The sequence below is a fragment of the Tursiops truncatus genome, chromosome 13 (assembly GCF_011762595.2).
Source record: "Tursiops truncatus isolate mTurTru1 chromosome 13, mTurTru1.mat.Y, whole genome shotgun sequence".
NCBI lineage: Eukaryota > Metazoa > Chordata > Mammalia > Artiodactyla > Delphinidae > Tursiops > Tursiops truncatus.
Window position 1 is genome coordinate 14,090,397 of NC_047046.1, and position 21,400 is coordinate 14,111,796.

Sequence of the window (21,400 nt, forward strand, 5' to 3'; positions counted from 1 at the left end):
GTCCCCTGCCTGGTTACTCTGACGTACTTTCAGATGACAAAGGCGGGGGCCCAGGATGGACATGGTCATCCCCCTGAGGGATGGGAGAAGTGAGAGAGGAGTCTTGGGCCCCAAACACCCGCACCCCCAAAAGCATATTATGTTTTAAAATGGAAAGAAGTCAGTAGGAGATTGGCCACAAGTAATTCGGGGACAGCTGGGTTAGAAATCTGGTGGTGTCTCTTTGTAGCTCTGTGATCCTGGACAAGTTATTTAATCTGCCTGGGCCTCAGTTTTCTAATCTGTAAAATGGGGACTAAAGCAGTACCCACTTCATAGGGTCATGGAGAGGCGAAGTGGGCGGATGCAGCATTCTTCAAAATGTGCTAGGTGTAGTGCTCTTCATATGCAAGATGATTTCAGGTGTACCTTTTTTTTTTTTTGCGGTACGCGGCCTCTCACTCTTGTGGCCTCTCCTGTTGCGGAGCACAGGCTCTGGACACGCAGGCTCAGCAGCCATGGCTCACGGGCCTAGCTGCTCCGCGGCACGTGGGATCTTCCCGGACCAGGGCACGAACCTGTGTCCCCTGCATCGGCAGGCGGACTCTCAACCACTGCGCCACCAGGGAAGCCCCAGGTGTACCTTTTGATTTTAATAGGTATTTACTTTAAATTGCATTAGAGAAACTGTAACTAGTACCAAAACCCCCTCATTGCACGTATATTACTACTCAGAGTGAGGCAAAACATATTTAGATAAAGAATTCGTTTTAAAAATGGAATAAGTTAAAATATAGTCGGTTCATGGCAAAAATCACAGCTAAGTTCGCGATTTCCTGATACATATTTCTTCTAGGGAGGCGTCCTTACTCTGTTTCAGGCCGTGGGCCTCTCTGGCAGTCTGGTGAAGCTTGGGGATCACTTCTTAGATTAATCTGATTAAATGTGTAAAATAAGTTGCATTGATTGCCAAGGAAGCCAGTTATATTAAAATACAGGTGTCAAAATCTTTTCTAAATGGTGATATAGTCACATGCGCACTTTACGAACGTCTTAAGTAACAGGATCTAGTGGCAGGTCAAAAACGACTGTATTTTTGTAGTCATCATGAGCATAAATGGTGTCTGGAGACACATACAGCTGCAACGGGATGTGAAGCTATTTTGTTTCTGTTGATGACAGTCGCTAGGGCTGCTAACTGAACTGTGGCTTGTTGCTGACACCCAAACAGGAAGAAATACTAAATTCCAATTCAAGATTAGTGAAAACAAAGACATCATTTTGAAAATCTTAAGTTTACACCCCTAAGTTTTTCCCCAAAGTTAAGATCTCCAAGTTCAGGAGACAGACAGGCTTATGGCACTGCTCCCTCCCGAGAAATTTTATGGGCTGAAAGCACGAGTCATTTTGTAACGGCAGTCACGATAGTTTCTACTATGTGCCAGACATTTTCTAGAGTGTATTGTTGGGTAATTTCAACAATCTTGAGAGGTAACTGATGGTAATAGTAATGATTGTTTTCAACATGGAAGTATTCATCTAAACTTCGTAAGCGCTCACGGTAAAAAGAGCCAAGCCGTGCAGACGTACAGAAAGTAATAAGTTGATCTAAAAAGTCTCCCGGGGCTTCCCTGGTGGCACAGTGGTTGAGAGTCTGCCTGCCGATGCAGGGGGCCCCGGTCCTGGAAGATCCCACATGCTGTGGAGCAGCTGGGACCGTGAGCCATGGCCACTGAGCCTGTGCGTCCGGAGCCTGTGCTCCGCAACGGGAGAGGCCACAACAGTGAGAGGCCCGCGTACTGCAAAAAAATAAAAAATAAAAAAAATAAAAAAATAAAAAGTCTCCCGTAACCCCAACTTCTGGAGGGAACCTCTGGGATTCATTTCATAATCTAGACCATGTTGTTTCCCCCTTCTTTAACTTAATTCAGCTCACACAGATTTCTGAATTTGTGCATATCCAGCCTTCTCATCCTTTTCAAGGCTGCATAATATTCCATCGTTTAGCTCTATCAAAGCTGACGCTACCATTAATGAGGACATTTAGGTTATTTCTGGTTTTTCCCTTGTTACAGACAGTGCTGCAGAGAAAATCCTCATACTTACATCTTTGGATACTGACCTGATGGCTTCTTGGGAAAATCCTTCGTAATGGGATTGCTCGCTCCATGTTATTGTATATTATTATTATTATTATTGTTACTGTTGTTGTTGTTTTGGCCACGCCTTATGGCAAATGGGATCTTAGTTTCTTGACCAGGGATGGAACCCGTGCCCCCTGCATTGGGAGCGTGGAGTTTTAACCACTGGACCACCAGGGAAGTCCCTGTATATTTTTAAAAATGGATGCTCTCAGGAATTCCCTGGTGGTCCAGTGGTTAGGACTCGGGGATTTCACCACCATGGTCCCAGGTTCAATCCCTGGTCGGGGAACTAAGATCCCACAAGCCATGTGGCGTGACCAAAAAAAAAAAAAAGGGTGATATCATATTGCCTTCCAGAATAGATGGGCAAATCACCCTTCCATCAGCCTACACACTGTACTAGTTATTCTCCTGAACAAGGTTTCCTTCCCCCATCCCAAACGTTGGCAGCCCCCTCCTCTTTGTGCATGTGGGAATATTATGGGTTGGGCCGTTCTCTTCTTATACACCCCGGATGTTTCTCTCAATTCTACCTGTACCTTTGAGCTGTCCCTCCTCTCAGCTCCTTTGCAAACTCTCACTCTGATCCCTCCCCCACCCACCTGGCTTCCTTTGGGACTCTTGTGATGCTCAGCACCTCTTTCTTCCTTTCCAGGAGAGGTTTCTGTTGAATTTCCCAAACTCTTATGTGGAAAAAAATGGTCTGAAAGCTGAAGGGAAGGGAATGTGGAGGACGGATCCTATGAGTGTGAGGGACCAGATTTTGAGCACTTTGGAGGAGGCTGTACCTATGGCGTCATAAACTGAGGCTCAGAAAGGTTGTGGCCCAGAAGCCTGTGAGTGGTGGAGGTGGGACCTGAATTTGGATCTGCCTGGTCTTAGTCTCCATGCTCTCTTCTCTATCTCCTTTGTCCTCCTTTTTCTTCTCCTTTTCCTTCCCCCTCTCTCTCTCCCTCTACTCTGCCTCCAAAACTGTGACAGTCCTGCCGATGGCTACCATCTGTTGTGCCAAACACTGTTTTAAGCCTCTCACGTGTATTAACTAATTTCCTCTCTCAATAACCCTTTGAACCCGGGGTTTTTCATTATCCCCTTTTTACAGATGGGAAAAACAAGGCACGGAGAAGTTAAGTGTTATGTCATTGGCGACAAGTACGGCAACTCAAAAGGAAAGTCTAAGGCACGAGGAGCAAACTATTCAGATTAGGGTCACCTAGGTTCTTACGTGGCCACCCCAGGTGGTCAGCTACCATTCTTTACTAATGTTGGGCAAAGGCCACAGCCCCATTTTAAAGATGGAGACCCAGAAGTTAAGTCTCAGTGAGCTCTCAGCTCTTTAGCTTTTGAATTAGGGAATTCAAAGACGTCTAGAATAGGTTGAAATATTTCAACTGCCATGTGTGTTTATTGATTGTTGAGAGGGGTCTCAACTGGGGGTGCTCATTTATCTTTCTGCATATGTATAGAACTATTCATAAATCTACTCGCCTAACGTATAAGACATGAAAAGTGGTGACTAAATATATATGTATAGGATAGGATGCATTGGATGCACTTGAGTATAACTGGATTATTCATTCATCAAAGATCCCTTTGTTTCTTATTCTGTGAGTTTTCTGGTAGAGTCTTTGACCCTGTGGTTCAGCCAGTGGGAGGATCTCTGTCAGGCCACTGATCAGTGATACTTCACATCTTCTCTCTTTCAGTAAAGAATATCCCGTGGTTCCCAGGAGCACAGTGAGACAGAAAGTGGCCTCCAACCACAGTCCTTTCAGCAGTGAGCCTCGAGCTCTCTCCGCCTCGTCCAACTTGGGATCCCAGTACCAGTGTGAGAATGGTGTGTCTGGCCCCTCCCAGGACCTCCTACCCCCAGCCAACCCGTACCCGCTGCCCCAGGAGCATGGCCAGATTTACCACTGCACCAAGAGGAAAGGTGAGTGTGACAGGCCTGCCGTCCTGGCCACTGTCTGTACTTCTTCCTTCTTTTCCTTGAAAAAATAAGTACACATGACTACGTGTATTTATTTTTAAAATGTAAGCAATACAAAACTACAAAGAGATTGCAAGAAATTCAAGCCATTCAAGTAAAGCTAAAGATTCCTTTGACGCGTCCCCCCCCTTCCTTGGGGAAAACTTATTTGAGATGTTCAGACCCATTTATTTATTTACACTTGCACACACCCACAAATACAAAAAGTTTTGCTTTTAGTTTTAACAGTTGATATCATACTGCATCTGTTTTGCAATTTGCATTGTTTTAAACTTTAGAATGCATCGTAGATACCTTTTCGTGAACTTAGAGTGGCCTCATTCTTTTTACCTGCTGAAGAGGAAGTATTGCCCCAAAAGGATCAAGCTGAGTTTATGTTGCCACTAGTCGTCAGGGAGTGTGCTTCCAGGGAACCTCCTTGGAATTGGATGTGCCCTTTAGTTCACGTGCAGGGTTTCTCCCAAGTGGATTCTGAGCTCTTCTTTACTTTCCAGATCAAATCAATACCGAAAAAGGCAGGGAGGGAGAGAACAAAATCACAATAGATTTTTCTCTCCTGTGCAACCCCTCTTTAAATCTACTAGGCTGCGGTCTGAGACACAACCTCGTTTCCTTTGCTAAATGAGAAATGGATGATTTTTTTTCCTAAGTTATCTGAGTCCAGAGTGGAGGTTAAGGAAGGAAATTTCTGACAGTTTTTCGAGGCAGAATCGAAATTTCTGACAGTTTTTCGAGGCAGAATTGAAGGCGTTGATGCGGGCAGTGGGACCAGAGAAACAGATTTGAGTCTCAACTCTGCCCCCAGCTTCCTGTGTGACCTCAGGCAGGCGTCCTAGCCCTGCTGTGTGTCACTTTCTCCCTTTGTAAGTGATGCTAAGTTCCCTAGAGCAGTTGGTACTTGGTAAGCTGGGTGACAGCTATGAAGGAATAAGTGACAGGTATCCCTCCAGAAAGTGAGTCCTGGGAGGAAGTGAAGAGAAGGCTGCTTATCTAGGTGAAGGTCTGGGATAACAGACATAAGGGGAGGGGGCCATGTAGCCTCGTGCTTATGCCTGTGGTCTTCAGAGTCAGAAAAGCAAGATGAATCCTACCTTTGCCATTTTCAAATGTTTATGATTAGGTGCGAGTTACTTAGCAAACATCACTAAAAGTTACTCTAAACATCACTAAAAGTCATCTATAGGTTCGGGCCCGTGATTGGACCTGTCTCATAGACTCGGTGTGAAGATGACATGAAATCATGCTTGTCCTGTGTTCAGCACAGGGTTGACTTAATAAACCGGCCCTGTTTCGCTCCAGCAGGCTCACGGCTCCATCTTTAGAGTGGCCCTGTTGGGCCTCACAGCCCTAGCAGCCAACACAACGCCTGTCAAAGCCCAGTGCCTGGTGCCTGGACCCTTTTTTTTTTTCTCTTTTTTTTTTGGGCTGTGCTCATGGCATGTGGGACCTTACTTCCCCAGCCAGGGATCGAACCCGCACCCCCTGCAGTGGAAGCACGGAGTCTTAACCACCGGACCGCCAGGGCAGTCCCCCATGGGTTTTCTTTAAAAAAACAAACAAACAAAACCCAACAACTCACTAACCAGAACCAATGGAAAAGGATACTTTTGCAGCTTTCTCTGGAACGGGGGTGACATCAGGAAACGATCACGGTTTGGTGATTTGACGTTTACCAAAATCACGTTTTGAAAGAGGGAAGAGCTATCATGGCTCCAAGCCTGGGGTTGGGGAGCTGACTTGGGTGAGACGGAGCTTTCCAGACTTACCTGAAGCCCATCCAAGCTCCTTGGATCTGGAAGTCCTGCGCAATATCACCCCGTCAGGCCCCCTGGCCCAACTCCCAGCACGACCGCTGCCAGATGGGCTGGAGACCAGATGCCTGCAAACATGCCTCTTCAGGCACAAGCAGGGGTTAAGAATGTCCCATGAAACACAGGTCCCTGCACAGAGGTTCTGTTTTATATTATATTTAAGGGTGCCCTGCCTAGGTTCCAGACCACAGCCTTTTCAAGAACGTTATTAAGTAGGTACTCTTATTAACCCACTTTACAAACGGGGAAACTGAGGCCCACAGAGGGAAAATTGTGAGCTAATGGTTCTTGAAGGCAGCATTTGAACCCAAGCCTGGTCTGCAGACTCTGCCTGGGCCCTGAACCACCGCCCTATGTGCCTCCGTTACCTTTGCTTATGGGCTACGGTCTCCAAATTTCATCGTCCACCAGAGATCTGCTCTTGAGGCTGGGTCGAACACGCTGATTAAGAGCTCACCAGGTTTGAATTAAAGAGTTCTTTCGATTAAATTAATGCCAGACCAGCAGAAGAGAAGGAAGTTACAAAGAATCAGGGCGCTGTTCTGAGTTCAGTATTTACAGCAGCATCCTTGTAAACGCACTCCTGGAGGATGCAGGGTGGAGGCTTTGAACGCAAGCCTGATGGACCCTCTTTGGGTGATGCGAGGACTTGGTTTGCGTGGGGGTGTTGTGCGGGATCCTCGAGTGAACTTGGGATCCACTTGAGGCGGCCCCTGGGGAAGCTAGAGTCAGTGGCTGGTCCGTTGCCGTATGCTCCAGCGGCTGACACTTCGCAGCAGTGTGACCGTGGGTCAGTTGCTTCTCAGCTTTCTCAACTACCTTTTCTGCAGAATGGGGATGACGGTAGCACCTACCCCGCAGGATCGTTAGCAGATGAAATGAGATGATCCAGGTAGAGCACCTAAAAGAGTGCCTGGTACCTGTAAGTCCTCTATTGAACGTGAGCTAGCCCTGCCCTTGGGAAACTCACACGGCTGCAGGCAGCTCACATATTCAATGACTTCTTATAGATTTGTTTGATGACAGTGGCGATCGAATGCTCGAATGCTGTAACGGAGATACGGAAAGTGTTAACAAAATGCTGAGTGGGGTATCGATTGGACTAGGCTAGGGCATCAGGGGAGAATTTCAGCCGAGGTCTGCGGAGAGTGGGAGTTGGATAGGAGATTGGGGTGCCGAATGGGTGTCCAGGCGTTGAGAAGAGCACGCGTGCAGCCCCTCGGAAGATGGGGAGCCCGCTCCCACTGGGGCAGTGGATGGGAGGCCAGGGTGGCTGGAGCGCAGAGCAGGGGAAAGTGACGGGAGGGGAGGTTGCCAAGTAAGGCAGGGGCTAGCACGACGCCAGCCCTTGTGAGCCATTTTGGGGGGTTCGGATTTTAGCCTAACGCCGATGGGCGGCCATTGGAGGGGTCTGAAGCCCTGAGTGGCAGGATTCAGGTTGTGCTTTGAGGCGGTCACTTTGCTGTGATAGAACAGATGCCAGGGCCCCGTTCAGAGGCTGTTGCAGGCTCTGAGGTGTGAGATGACGGTGGCTCAGGCCGGGGTGTGTGGAGAAGAGCTGGCGATGTCGGGAGAGTCAGGACCTCGTGACTGGTTGAAGATAACAGGGTGAAGAATTGCCCCTCGTTCACGGACGCGTACACTGGGGCTCAGAGAGATTGAGAAACTTGCCCAGAGTCACCCAGCTAGTGAGCCGCTCCGCCCCAAATTCATACATACTGAGGTCTGTGCACTCGGGGTGCCAGGCTCTTTTCACCTCTGCAGAAACCTCTGCCCTTCTCACCTCCCTCCACCCCCCAAAAAGGAGCTCCCAGAGACAGAGAACATTCCAGCCAAGCTCGGTCTGTCCTGCCTGCCTGCCTCGGAGACGACAAAAAGCAATTCATCATCAACCTCCATTGTAAAGTGATAAGGAATCAGCCGAGGTTTCCTTCCAGTTTGGGACTCCCGTTAAGTGATAACTCCATGGGTGGCTTCCCCCGACCCGGCCCCTGACTGCCCCACTATCTGACTTCCCCTCATTGTCTGTCTCCTTTCCAACCAGCCCAGGAGGCAGCCCCAATGAAATGTCAAAGGGCCAGGCCGGCCAGAGGGCCCCTTGTGTTTGGACCCGGCTGTCTCCAAACTATCTCTCTCGATGGTTGGAGCCAAAAAAGCTGGGAAGGTCTTTTATCAATGCCACTCAATCAAATCCAGGACCCCAGGGCCTGGGAGAGCACTTGTCTGTCTTTCTTTCCCCCTCCCACCCTGACTACCCTCCCCACAATTAGAAACCAAAGGCAACCCAAATAAAGATTTCAGCAAAGCCATTTTCTGCGCTGGTACGGAGAGGGAATTGGAGAGAGTAAAGGGTTTTGCATCTTCTCAGTCTCCGTAGTTTGTAGAGCGATTCTACCTCCTTTTCTTTACTGGATCTTCACTGCAGTCTTTGAGCCATGGGAGATGCCCTCCCATCCCCATTTTGCAGGGGGGAAAATAGAGGACTAAGAGCTTGGATTCCCAAGGTTATGTGGCCGGTGAGTGGCCGATCCGGGATGCGTTCATCGAGTAGATAATAACAGTACACTTACGTTGTACTGGGCACTGTGCTGTGTGCTGAAGACAAGGGGAGAGCACGATGGAAAAGGTCCCTGATCCCAGGAAACTTGTATTCTCGCTGTGGGAGACAGATAGTAAACAAGTCAGTACCTTTCATGGCTTCAGATAGTGGCTGAGATCTGAACTGGAGTCTTTTGATTCCCAATCTAGGATCTGCCCACGATACCATCCTAGTTCTTTGCACTTTAAAGTTAAGAGCTAACAGCGTGGGGACAAACACACACACAAATCCATCCATCCATCCTTAAGTGTCAAGGTTACCACCTTGTCCTACTCTCTGAACACAGTGGGCTGCGTGAAGGCTGAAAGGTTGGGGCCATCTGGCCGAAGGAGCACTGTTTGAGGAGTCCAAAGGCCTGAATTAGAGTCCTACTTCTGACTTGCTGAAGGTCACTCAGCTGAGGAGTGGCTGCTCACTGCTCTACCTCCAGGGTCTGTCTGTGAAGACTCCACCACGGTCTTTCATCTGAATGAACTCCAGCAGCAAGGGAAATGACCCATTTGGGAATGGTGACAATATTTACTCAATGGCATCAGTGATTTGCAAGCAGCTCTGGGAGTTTTCTAGCCTGGAATCCACCCGAACACCTTCAAGTATTGGATGACCTTCACAGAGCCATCTGTCCAATCTTCCAAGGGGGAAAACAGAGTCGACCCACATTACTTGGGCAGATAAGATTTGAATACTTACTTTAGGTACAAGGAAGATAGAAACTAGACTGCACTGTTATTATCTCAATTCCTACATGAAATGTAGGTATTATCCCCACGTACAAACAAGAACTGAGACTGGAATGGTCCAATGGTTCGCCCAAGGTCACGTAGCCAGTGAGTCAGAGACGTAACTGTGCCCTGAGATCTGTGTTCTGGATTCATCATTAAAGTCACTTTATCCAGAATCGACAACATCCAGAAACACGCAAGGCACCAGGGTTTTTCACACTGCCGTGTGGTGATCCGTGGTCAGAATCACGAAGAGGTTTACTATTGTCCAAGGGACTCCTCTGGGCTCGGGACATTATATCAGTATAATTGACCACCCTTACGCAACTTTCTGAAACCAAGCCGTGGACTCATCTGATTGAGGACTTGACCCTTGACTACAGCCCATTCCCCAACCGTGGAAGAGAAACAGGACTCGTCTGGGACAGAGGTCTTTGCTGTTGATCAGTTATCAGGCTCCCAATAAAAAGATAGAAACCAAACCATCACGAAAATAAACACAGAGATTACATCCCAAGCATTTATCACGATCGACGTGAAATTTGGACCCTGGCTTTGGAATTTCTTTACAGTGAGATGAGAACCAAGAGGCACTGGAGAATGCTCACGTCCTGTTTCCATCAATAAGCCAGCATTGAGTTTTTCTCAGGACTCTGCATCAGATCTTTGGGGTATTAAGGATTGGAATGTGTAATTTTACGATTTTCCAAAATGTGCTCTGGCCTTTTTCATATTATTCTTCCTTCTTTACTTGTAACCAGTCTGGAAGGCGATCAGAAACTCGGGAATGGTTAGTTTGCCTTGTTTTTTTTTTTTTTTTTCCTCTTGCCAGGGTACCCTGCAGCTGTACTTTCTATTATTGAAGAGGGGAACGCCCTGGTTAAATGGAAAACCCAAAGGTTATGATTCCAGCAACAATGGAAACATTCAGATTTATGGACCTTAGGGGGTGGGTGGAAGGAAGAATAGAGGGAAGGGATCAAGGGAGGAGGTGGCCAGGATAAACAAAGAAATAAGTCAAGAGAAGCAGTGTCTTTAAGACGCCCTCAAAACGCCCGGTTGAAAAGTGAAAAAATGTGGACACTTGCTCATCTGAATGTCTTCAAACATCGGGATGGTTGGCACCATGTAGCTAGAACACCTGGAAGAGTGATGACTGCATTTTTCACTTTTTTTTTAGACCGATGTTTGGGCATCCTATGGGTCCCAGATGTGTCGCAGAAAGAGTCTAGTTAAAAATAAGTTTGCTTGCTGTTAGGTGGGTACAACCTTTGTGTAGATAGGTGTTATTTGGGGAGATTTTTGACTTACCTGGGGGTATCACTCGGAGAATGATGCGAGTAGAGGGGTTTGGTGGAACCCACACCTGTTGGTTTATAGTCCGGGGTGAAGCCGTAGGACTTCCTGTGGGGAGAATGACTGACTTGGAGCTTTACATCCAAGGAGCACCTGCTCTTCACACAGTGTCAGCCTCCTGCCCTTACAGGTCCTGCCCTTGTGCAGGGGAGGATGGAGAGGGGCCAAGGATGTGTGCGGAGCAGGACCACAGCTACCAGTTGACCAGCACCTGGCACTCGGTAACGGCTCAGTCAGTATCTGTTGGATGACTTGAGTGAGTGGCCTTGCGTAGTAGAAATCGAGAGAGCTTGGAGGCAAGGTGTGGTCGGCAAGGTGAAGCAGACCCAGCTTGGATTCCAGCCTCTGCTCCTTCCCAGCTTCGTGGCCTTGAGCAAGTCACTTCTCTGAGCTTCAGTTTTTGCCTCTAAGAGATGAGAACGAGAGCAGCCGCCTTGAGGAATGACTCTAGGAGATTAGAGTCAGGTCACTTAGTAGGTGCTTAAGAAAGCATGGCTCTTCTTTCTTTCCTTACTTAGTCCTGCGTCCTGCCCACATGCCATCAACCATCACAGTGGTGACAGTTGTGGGAGTGTCCCAGTGTTTCATTTTTCTTTATACTTGCCAAACTCAGGCGTATTTCTTTTCTTTTCTTTTTTTTTTAAAATAAATTTATTTATTTTAGGCTGCGTTGGGTCTTCGTTGCTGCACACGAGCTTTCTCTAGTTGCGGCGAGCGGGGGCTACTCTTCGTTGCGGTGTGCGGGCTGCTCATTGCGGTGGCTTCTCTTGGTGTGGAGCACGGGCTCTAGGCACGTGGGCTTCAGTAGCTGTGGCTCGCGGGCTCTAGAGCGCAGGCTCAGTAGTTGTGGCGCACGGGCTGAGTTGCCCTGCGGCATGTGGGATTTTCCCGGACTAGGGCTCGAACCCGTGTCCTGTGCATTGGCAGGTGGATTCTTAACCACTGCGCCACCAGGGAAGAGCAGGCATATGTCTTTCTTTCTTTTTTTTTTTAAATAAATTTATTTATTTTGGCTGCATTGGGTCTCTATTGCTGCGCGCAGGCTTTCTCTGGTTGTGGCGAGCGGGGGCTACTCTTCGTTGCGGTGCGCGGGCTTCTCGTTGCGGTGGCTTCTCTTGTTGCAGAGCACGGGCTCTAGGCACACGGGCTTCAGTAGCTGCAGCATGTGGGCTCAGTAGTTGTGGCTCATGGGCTCTAGAGCGCAGGCTCAGTAGTTGTGGCGCACAGGCTTCGTTGCTCTGCGGCATGTGGGATCTTCCCGGACCAGGGCTCGAACCCGTGTCCCCTGCATTGGCAGGTGGATTCTTAACCACTGCACCACCAGGGAAGCCCAACCAGGCATATTTCTTAACGTTATTCATTAGAAAGAGATTGGAAGTGAGGAAAGAAAAATCTCCAGTTTGGGGAGTAAAATTCCAGCCAAGGAATGAATCTGTATGAGGTTTACATCTTGGTAGAAACTCCCAAGTATTGCTTCCCTTGAAGGAAACACCTGGAGGTGTGTTATTACAGACGAGGTCTGCCATGACACAGGCGGTGTTACCCTGGTAACAAGAGCTGCCCTTGGTGATGGGTATCGGGAGATTTACATGCTCGATTTTATTCCTTAGCTGCCCAGTGAGGTAAGTATTGCTAACTCTGATTCAAAGGTGATAAAAATGAGTCCCAGAGATGGCAGATGCCTTGCTAGTGTCACACCGACATTAAGTACAAGAGCCGGATTCAGACTCACGCATGTCTAAGTTTCTTAACCTGAGGTCTGCATTTTAGGGAGTCCTTGACCCCCTGAAGTTGTGTGCATCACTTTGGTTTATACGTACAGTTCTCAAAACTTCGTGTTTCAGTTTATTTTTCTGGGATAGAAAAGAGCCCAGCTCTTTTGTTAGTCCCCAGAGGGGTCAGTGACCCCAAAGTGGTTAAGGAAGACCCTCTTTCAGAGACAGAACTCTCTCTACTGCTCTCCACTAGGGATTAATTAGTGCTTACAGAAGGGAAGTGACTTGTTCAGCGATGAAACGGTGACACATGAATTGGTACCAACTCAACAGATCATGACTGGGTCCTTGTTCACATAAGGCATCAGGAAAGGATTTGGGGATTCATTCGGGCTCCCGTCCATTTATCCACTTTTCCATCCACTGTTCCATCCATTGCACAAGTAGTTGCTGCGTATCTTTCTGTCTAGCATGGCATGGAAGAACAGGAATTTTGTCACGAGATTCCTAGGATTCTAATCTTAGCTCCACTGTTTATCAGCCATATAAGACCTTGGGCACGTTTCCTGACCTCTGTGTGTCTCCTTTCATCTGTAAAATGAGGAGACTGAGAGAACCCACCTCATGGGGTTGTTGAGAGGATTAAACGGGTGACCTCGTGGAGAGTACTCAGAACAGTGCCAGGCAGAGTAAATGCTGTATATGTTATTACTGTTGATGCTGTTGTTATTATTTTTGTCACTAGGTACGTCCCAGGTTCTGGGAATACAGTGATGGGTAATCCAGACCATGTCTTGCCTTCATGAAGTTCACATGCTGGGGAGGATGGAAGATAATAATTGTTATTTACTGAGTGTTCCCTTGTACCAAGCTCTGGACTAAGTACTTAATCTATATGTTCCCATTTCATTGTCAACACTTCCCTTTCTAGGAGGTGCTGTCATGACCCTTTCCATTTTACAGATGAAGAAACTGAGCTCAATTTCCCCAGTTTACTAGAAACTATACAAAGCATCTTTTCTAATGATTGCATTAATGTTCTCTTGGGGGAATATACTGAAAATTATTAAAAAAAAAAAAAAAGGAAACTGAGCTTGGAAAGGTCAAACTGTTTGCTTAGAACTCCGTAGCCCAAAGTCTTAGCCGTGACAGTCCATCCTCTTTTTATCAGAATGGAGGTTGGAGCCAACCATCTTCCGGACTTAATTCTTCTGTCCTTGGGCCAAATGGCTGTCTCTGCCTTGAGCTATGGGGTAGCTGATCTGGCCTCACGGGTGTCTGTCCTCCTGTCTCAGCAGATGAAGAATGTTCCACCACAGACCATCCCTACAAGAAGCCCTACATGGAGACGTCGCCCAGTGAAGAGGACCCTTTCTACCGCTCCGGCTACCCCCAGCAGCAGGGCCTGGGTGCCTCATATAGGACAGAGTCAGCCCAGCGGCAGGCCTGCATGTATGCCAGCTCCGTGCCGCCCAGCGAGCCCGTGCCCAGCCTGGAGGACATTAGCTGCAACGCCTGGCCCAGCATGTCCTCGTACAGCAGCTGCACGGTCACCACCGTGCAGCCCATGGACAGGCTACCCTATCAGCACTTCTCTGCTCACTTCACCTCGGGGCCCCTGGTCCCCCGGCTGGCTGGCATGGCGAACCACGGCTCCCCGCAGCTCGGAGAGGGAATGTTCCAGCACCAGACCTCCATGGCCCACCAGCCTGTGGTCAGGCAGTGTGGGCCTCAGACTGGCCTCCAGTCCCCCGGCAGCCTTCAAGCGTCAGAGTTCCTGTACCCTCACGGCGTGCCAAGGACCCTGTCCCCGCATCAGTACCACTCGGCCGTGCACGGAGTCGGCATGGTTCCAGAGTGGAATGACAGCAGCTAAGGCGAGGCCTACTCCTTCACTGCCATTTCCAGAGGGAGGGGAGAGAGGGAGAGGGACAGTCGCAGGGAGAACCCCAAGGACGAGATGTCTCATTTCACCCCATGTTCACGTCTGCACTTGAGAACCCCCCACCCTGCCCCAACACTGATGTAATCAGTCGCTTGAAACCACAATTCAAAAAATGTGACTTTGTTTTGTCTCAAGACTTAAAAAACCGCCAAGAGGAGATGAGTCTTTGCCTCCCCCCGCCCCTCCCCCCCACCGCACTCATCAACCGGCCACATTCACACCACCTCCAGATGCCCTCCTTGATTTCTTTTCTTTTGGTCTCCAGAAAGTCCTGCCTCCTGGAGTGTTTGATCCTCATGCGTAGTTAGAGTCCTTCCCTGTCTTGGTGTTAATGTTGACGTTGTTATATAATAAATAATAATATATTTTTTTTCTTTCCATTTTCTTAACGGGACCCAGTCCCTTATTTTGGGGGAGGTCTGAGGCAAGTATGTTTCAAAATATGTATTTGTGCAGTTGCCCTCAAATACTCCTCCACCCCGAAACCTAAATCCGCAACCCTCCGCCTTGACTAAGAAATTACCTACCTCTGCCATGTGGTGTCTCCGATTTTGTCCTCCCTTCCCCATCCTCACGAAGTCCAGTTTCGCCTGCTACCAACCAGTGGAGTCAGGGTAACACCAGACTCCATCTGGCATCCTATCTTACTCGACCCTCCCTGTGTTCCCGGCTCCGTGTTTTTCCTGCCCGCTAAAACGTGGCCTATAGCTTCCCGACCGGAAAGCTTGCTTTGAAAAACTTAAAAAGCCCCGGTTTACATGCGGGCAGAACTGTTGATAAGCAAGGCGCAAGCTCTGTGCTGACAAGAGTTGTGAAAAAGCCAAAATAAATATTCGTCCTGATAAAAAAAACAAAGCCAGCCCCCAGCTTCCAAACCTCCATCACTGACGACCCAATCTGGATACAAAGGCAAAAGCCACCAGCCTAAAGAAGCAGCCAGACGTGCTCACTGAGGAACGTTCTCCAAAGACACCACACCAGCACCAAATGCAGGCCCAAACTGTGGTTACTGAAGGCAGAAAACAGAATGAAAAAAAGTGTGTAAGTAAAATGTTATTGCAGGGTTCTTCAGATGTAATAGTTTACTGGTACTATTTATTTATAAATAGGAGGTCTAATTAAGTAATAACCTGAAATGAAACCCAGCATGGGATCTGGCCCAAAGCTTTTAATTTTATGGATACTCAAAACCAAGTTTGCGTTGTTTTTGTTTTTTTTTTTCCTTTCAAATGTGCTTTGCTTTCTTGATTAAAAAAGTGTTGTTTTGTGTGTTTTTTAACTGACCCTAATAAAGAGAACAGGGTAATACGTGAGACTGCGTATGTTCAAGTACGTGAGCGTGTGTGTCTGTTTGTCACGTGAGTGTCTTTATGCGATGATGTCTTTTTATGTTGCTAAGGCGGGGGGCGGGTGAGAATTAAGTACTCGTTTCGTATATTTGTGTACCAGTTAAAGCCTAATAAATGCCATGTGCTTAAAAAAGTACAGGGACTTGAACACCCATTTTTTCTCCCCTGTTCTTTCGATGGACTGATTTGAGAGGAAATGTGGTGGAGGAAACTGCTCTCCCCGGTTGTTCTCAGGGGTATTTGGAATCCTGTACTTGAGTGTAATGGAGCTGAGTGTGTTCACCACTGGTTTAGGTCTCTGGAATGGAGACATTTGTTTTAACTGAATTTGGGTCGGCATCAGAAAGGAAAAATCATCAGGAATCCCAGCTGATCAAAAAATGATATCGGCCATGCTAGACATAACACCTAATCCTTGGTGTTCTGAAGGATCTCCCTCTTTGAGTTAATTTACTGCAAGCAAGGGTTTTGGAGGTCCCGATATAGGCAACTTTACAGACCTTCAGTGGATATTTACTTAAAACCCACGAATTTAGGCTGTGTGAGTTTGTCCTGTCTAACACGTGGAGGGCAGAACAGAGCAGCAAATTGATAAGTAAATCGGTGCTGCAGTTTCTTTCCTATTTTTATAATTTCAGCTCCCACACCTTTCAAATGATCTAGAACCATTGAATATGTCACATCCCCTTAAAACAGGAACAACTGGCTTGTTAATTCCAAATTGTTCACTTCATCAGGTCCCTCTGGACTTTTCCTAGGCAAAGAACTCCCAGGAAGTGTGAATTAATTATACAGAAATGACAATTCAGCTTCTTTCAAGTACAATGGAGAAACTAGGTCAATGGCCTTCCTGTCCCCACAGAGAATGAATGAGGAAAGTTTCACTGGATAAGTTCTGACTGTCTAAACAGATACATACTTTGATGGGTTCAAAAAAATCTTTGAAAAAATTACCTTCTAAACTAATTTACCAACTATACAAGATAGGCAGTCTTACTTTTTCTCTTTCTGTCGTAAGAATAAGGAATTCATGTCCCCATCCCCAGCACTCAAACAATTGCCCCATAGGAAAAATCATTAAAAGCAAGTCCAGGGCTTCCCTGGTGGCGCAGTGGTTGAGAGTCCGCCTGCCGATGCAGGGGATGCGGGTTCGTGCCCCGGTCCGGGAAGATCCCACATGCCATGGAGCAGCTGGGCCCGTGAGCCATGGCCGCTGAGTCTGCACATCTGGAGCCTGTGCTCTGCAACGGGAGAGGCCACAACAGTGAGAGGCCCGCGTACCGCAAAAAAAAAAAAAAAGCATGTCCACAGCAAGTTTCATAAATCAAAAAAGGGACACTGTCCTCCCATAACAGATGCAGGTTGACCTCTTTGTGCTCCAGACAGTGGTAATAAAGGAGATTTTCAGGGAACTGGTAGGTTTAAGGATGTCATATCCAAAGATTCATGTGGTTTTTTCGTCGTTTAGATGTCAAAAGACACAACACAAATTACTGTATTTCTATAATATGTTTAGTGGATGTTTGCTCTGGACTGGACATGTGATAATTACTGAGGACACAGGGATAGAGGTTGTGTCCTCCTGGACCTTATGGTTTACTGAGAAAAACAGCCCTTAGGTAATCATCTGCGTAAGTAAAGGATTGCAGAGGCGGGGAGAACTATGAAAGCAGCGTTCATGATGTCAGAAAGAGATAAGACATGGAGTCCTAACCTGGGTTAGGGGAGCTGAGTCCTGAGTGATGAATAGGAATTAGCCAGGTGAAAAGTTGGGAGGGAAACATCTCAGGCAGAGGGAACAGTTTGTGCAAAGGGGCTGAGGCAGAAATGGTGATGGAGAAATGAGAAAACAGATTCATGAATGGGTAGTAATCACTGAGTCTGCATTCATTCATTTGTTCAACAAGCATGTGTTGGAGTCCCAGCCTGTGTGACAGATAGACACCCTTACTTGCTGAGGACCTACTAATGGTGTTGAGGTCTTTCCCAGTTTGTTCCCACTGCTGCATATGGCGGACTGCATTTGTGAGCCAGTAGGCTTCTTTGTATAATACCTGGGAGAGGAGTGTTACAGCATTCTTCTGGCTGCCTTGCCCAACACTGAGTACTCAAGTGACGGACTCAAAATTATGGGGCAGAGGATCACCAGAGCCATCGGAGACTCTGATCATTAGTATTCTTGAGCTCAGAGAGGTTGGGAACACCCATAACATCACACAGCTGGTATGTGGCAAAGCTCAGCATGGAACCTAAGTTTGTCCAAGCCTTAGCTTCCTTGGTTACTGAAAGGAGCTATTTTACCTGCTTCAAAGGGCTGTCATGAGGTTTAAATGAGAGAATATCTCTGGAAATGTCCAGTTAAGTACCTAACACAGTACGTGCTCAATAAACACTTAAAAAGAAAGACTTTGATCCATGAAATGCAAGTTACATAAAACTTTTTATTCATTGATTTAGCAAATCCATATTTAAAAAATAATAATACAGGGAATTCCCTGGCGGTCCAGTGGTTAGGACATGGAGCGTTCCCTGCCGAGGGCCCAGGTTCAATCCCTGGTCGGGGAACTAGTATCCCACAAGCTGCCTGCCATGGCCAAAAAAAAAGAATAATACATGTTGCTAATGCGGAAATAGGAAATTTCATAAACTCCTGGCTGGAATGAAGATAGATAAACTCTTTGGGAGGGGACTTTAGCAAAACAGATGAAAAGCCTTAAAAAGCCTTAAAAAGGTGCCAGTCATTTAATTGGCTTTATTCTGCTTTAAGGAATTGGTCCTAAGGTCATAATCTGAGGTGTGCATAAATATTTATTTTCTGGGACGTTCATCACGATTTTTTTTATCATGTTTTTTTAATCATACAAAACTGGAGACAGCCTTATTATACAATATGGAGTTGGGGTAAATAATTTAATGTCTGCCCAGACAGTGTAATATCACTTTGCCATTAAAAACCACATTTGTGGGCTTCCCTGGTGGCGCAGTGGTTGAGAGTCCGCCTGCCGATGCAGGGGACACGGGTTCGTGCGCCGGTCCGGGAAGATCCCACATGCCGCGGAGCGGCTGGGCCCGTGAGCCACGGCCGCTGAGCCTGCGCGTCCGGAGCCTGTGCTCCGCAACGGGAGAGGCCACAACAGTGAGAGGCCCATGTACTGCAAAACAAAACAAAACAAAACAAAAAACCACATTTGTGAAGACGATTTGAAAATGTCAAGATCCATTGCGAGTGAAAGAACGGGTTACAAGAAGCATGCCCACCAGCATCTCAGTTTTATTAAATACAACAGCATTCATTCATGCTCAGAGGAAAAAAAAACCCAGGATGTGTAACACAATAATAACAGTGGTGGGAATTGTGAGCGTTTAAAATTTCTTTGTGTGTTTGAATATTTTCCATCTTTCTGTGATGAAGATGAATTCTCTTTATAATTAGGAATAGCATTAGTAAAATAAAATCTAGTTTATTTTTTGTTTGTTGACCAAATCGAGTTTGTGAGGAAGGTGAGGCACCGGTGTCTGCTTTGAGGATGAAAGTTTGGAGACTCCATCGGGGGTGATATTGGCCTTGGCAGTGACAGAGCTGGGTACCAGTCGGCCGCCTGCTCGGCGTGGAATGTTCTCCTTCAGAAACAAGGAGGCATCTGGATGTATCTCTGGCTCTGTTTTCTGGGATTGATTTTTGCAGGCTTGGTCCTCTTATTGGGTTAAACTATTGTCCTGGGAAAACTGTCCTTGTTAACAAATACACACCCACACATAACACCCACCCACACAAACACACAAGCATACACACACGTACATACATACACACACAAGCACACACACACACACACACACACACACACATGTATGTTGAATCAGGCAGTTGTAAGAATCTCACCTTTGTTCTCTACCTGACCCGGCTTATAAAATTCACCTTATCGCTTAGTGCTTCTGTGACCTTGGGCAAGTCACTTAACCTCTTAGACCCTCCATTTAATCATCTATGAATCAACGACGATAAGAGTACTTACCCAAAAGAGTTGTTCTCGTAATGATTCAATGAGACATGAGTGTAAAATGCTGAGCACAGTACCTGGTGTAGAGGAAATACTCAATAACTTTTAGCTAATAAGAGTATTAATTATTATTATCATCATGGTTAGGAGTCCTTCTCCTCCGCCCCTTCTTCCTCCTCTTGCTGGGAAATCTACCCCTATGTTCTTCTATTTTTATAGTAGACTTAAGCTCACTAGGGGTTAGGAAGGCATCACCACCATCATCACCATCATCACCATCATCACCATCATCGCCTTCAACAATAATTAGAACATAGCTTTCCCGAGCAGGCTCCACATTGAAGACTATCTAAGTAGCTGGCTTTGTAAGTGGTTATCAACCCTGAACCTTCTATGGCAACAAAGAAGGAACAGAAGTTTCTACATCTTAGAAGGCTGACAAGCCAGCACCTTTTCTGGCCTCAGAATGCATTCTTATACCTCTTCAGAAAGCAGTCAGGCATGTTAACCCTACCGAAGGTCCAAATTTAAGAATGCTTGGTCCCTGTTCCTGGAACTGTAAGGGCTGAGGGTGAGAGAGAGCCTGGAGAGTAGATTGAGGGTTATTCCTGACAGAATTTTCATATCAGACTGACACCCCTGCTACTGTTGATACTAGTACCAGCGATAGGAAGAGTGGCTTTCATTTATTGACCATATAGTATGTGTCAGTCCCTGTACCAAGCAGCATACCTATATGGTCCCATAACTGGGATTGTAGGGGCCAATCTGATTCCTGTTTTACAGATGAGAAAGCACCTTAGCAGAGACTTCAGGTGACATGTCCAAGGTCACTCCGCTTACGAGTGACCGTTGGATGCTGCCAGAGTCCCTTATGTGATGGTTGGATCCAAGCCACCTCTGCAGGACCTGCAGGAACAGGAGAAGTTGGGCAGCTGGAGTGTGCCAGGGCGTGTGTGCCTTCAGATGGCGTGTCCACCTTCAGATAGCGTGTCCTTGGAGCCTTCAACCTCAGGGAAAGTAAAGGAGGTTTTGTGACTTGGTGGCTTCCTGGTATCGGATGCCCAGCTAACCCTCTGGTTTGTGAGCAAGTTGTACTCACTTCCCCAAGCCTCAGTCTACAGCTCTGTAAAATGGGGGCAATCAGATCTGCCTCCAGGCTTGGGGTAGGGGTTAGATGAGAGAGTTTAATGTGTTTGTAGGAGAGACACACTAGGAGAGACTTCTTTCTTTAACTTTCATCACAGTTTACCCTTCTTCCTTCGTTCACTGCAGGCTTTCTCTCCTGGGGTCAGGAGAGCTTTGTGAGGGCAGGAATATTCCAGTCTCGTCTGACTGTATTTTCGTTGAGAAGGTGTTCGTCGTCTATGTCCTGAGTGAATTAATGAATGACTCAACAGATGTGCATCTCGGAGGACAGCACGTCAAGGACTCTGTGGTGGTGATTCTCGTGCCCGCTTTTGCATCCTCCCTGCCCACCTCAAGTCGCCGATGCAGTGAAGGGGGACAGCTGAGCACACGCTGACAGTGTGCCACCTCAGACAGCCCCTGAGGTCTTTAGCCACAATCAAGGAAGCAGGACAATCGGCCACAAAACCTCAGAGGCATGTGTGGAAAAACATTTATTTTCGCTCATGAACTAAGTGAGCGACTGAGTTGTTCTGTTGAATCAGCTGAGCGGTTCTGTGGATCATGGCCAAGTTCCGCTAGTCTTGCCTGGGCTTGTGTGCCGTGATCAGCCGATGGGTCGGCGGAGGGCAGGTTGGTCTAGGGTGTCCTTGGATGGGTGACT

General features: G+C 47.2%; 1 protein-coding gene across 1 annotated transcript in view; it reads left to right on the plus strand.

The window, feature by feature from the left end:
* Positions 1-15,757, plus strand: part of TBX5 (T-box transcription factor 5) — a 48,650-nt gene extending 32,893 nt beyond the window's left edge. The window contains exons 8-9 of the mRNA XM_033837905.2: positions 3,830-4,056; positions 13,615-15,757. Coding sequence (XP_033693796.1) covers positions 3,830-4,056; positions 13,615-14,192 — 805 coding nt within the window. The 3' untranslated portion in view covers positions 14,193-15,757. The remainder of the gene's footprint in view (positions 1-3,829; positions 4,057-13,614) is intronic.
* The last annotated feature ends 5,643 nt before the right edge of the window (positions 15,758-21,400 follow it).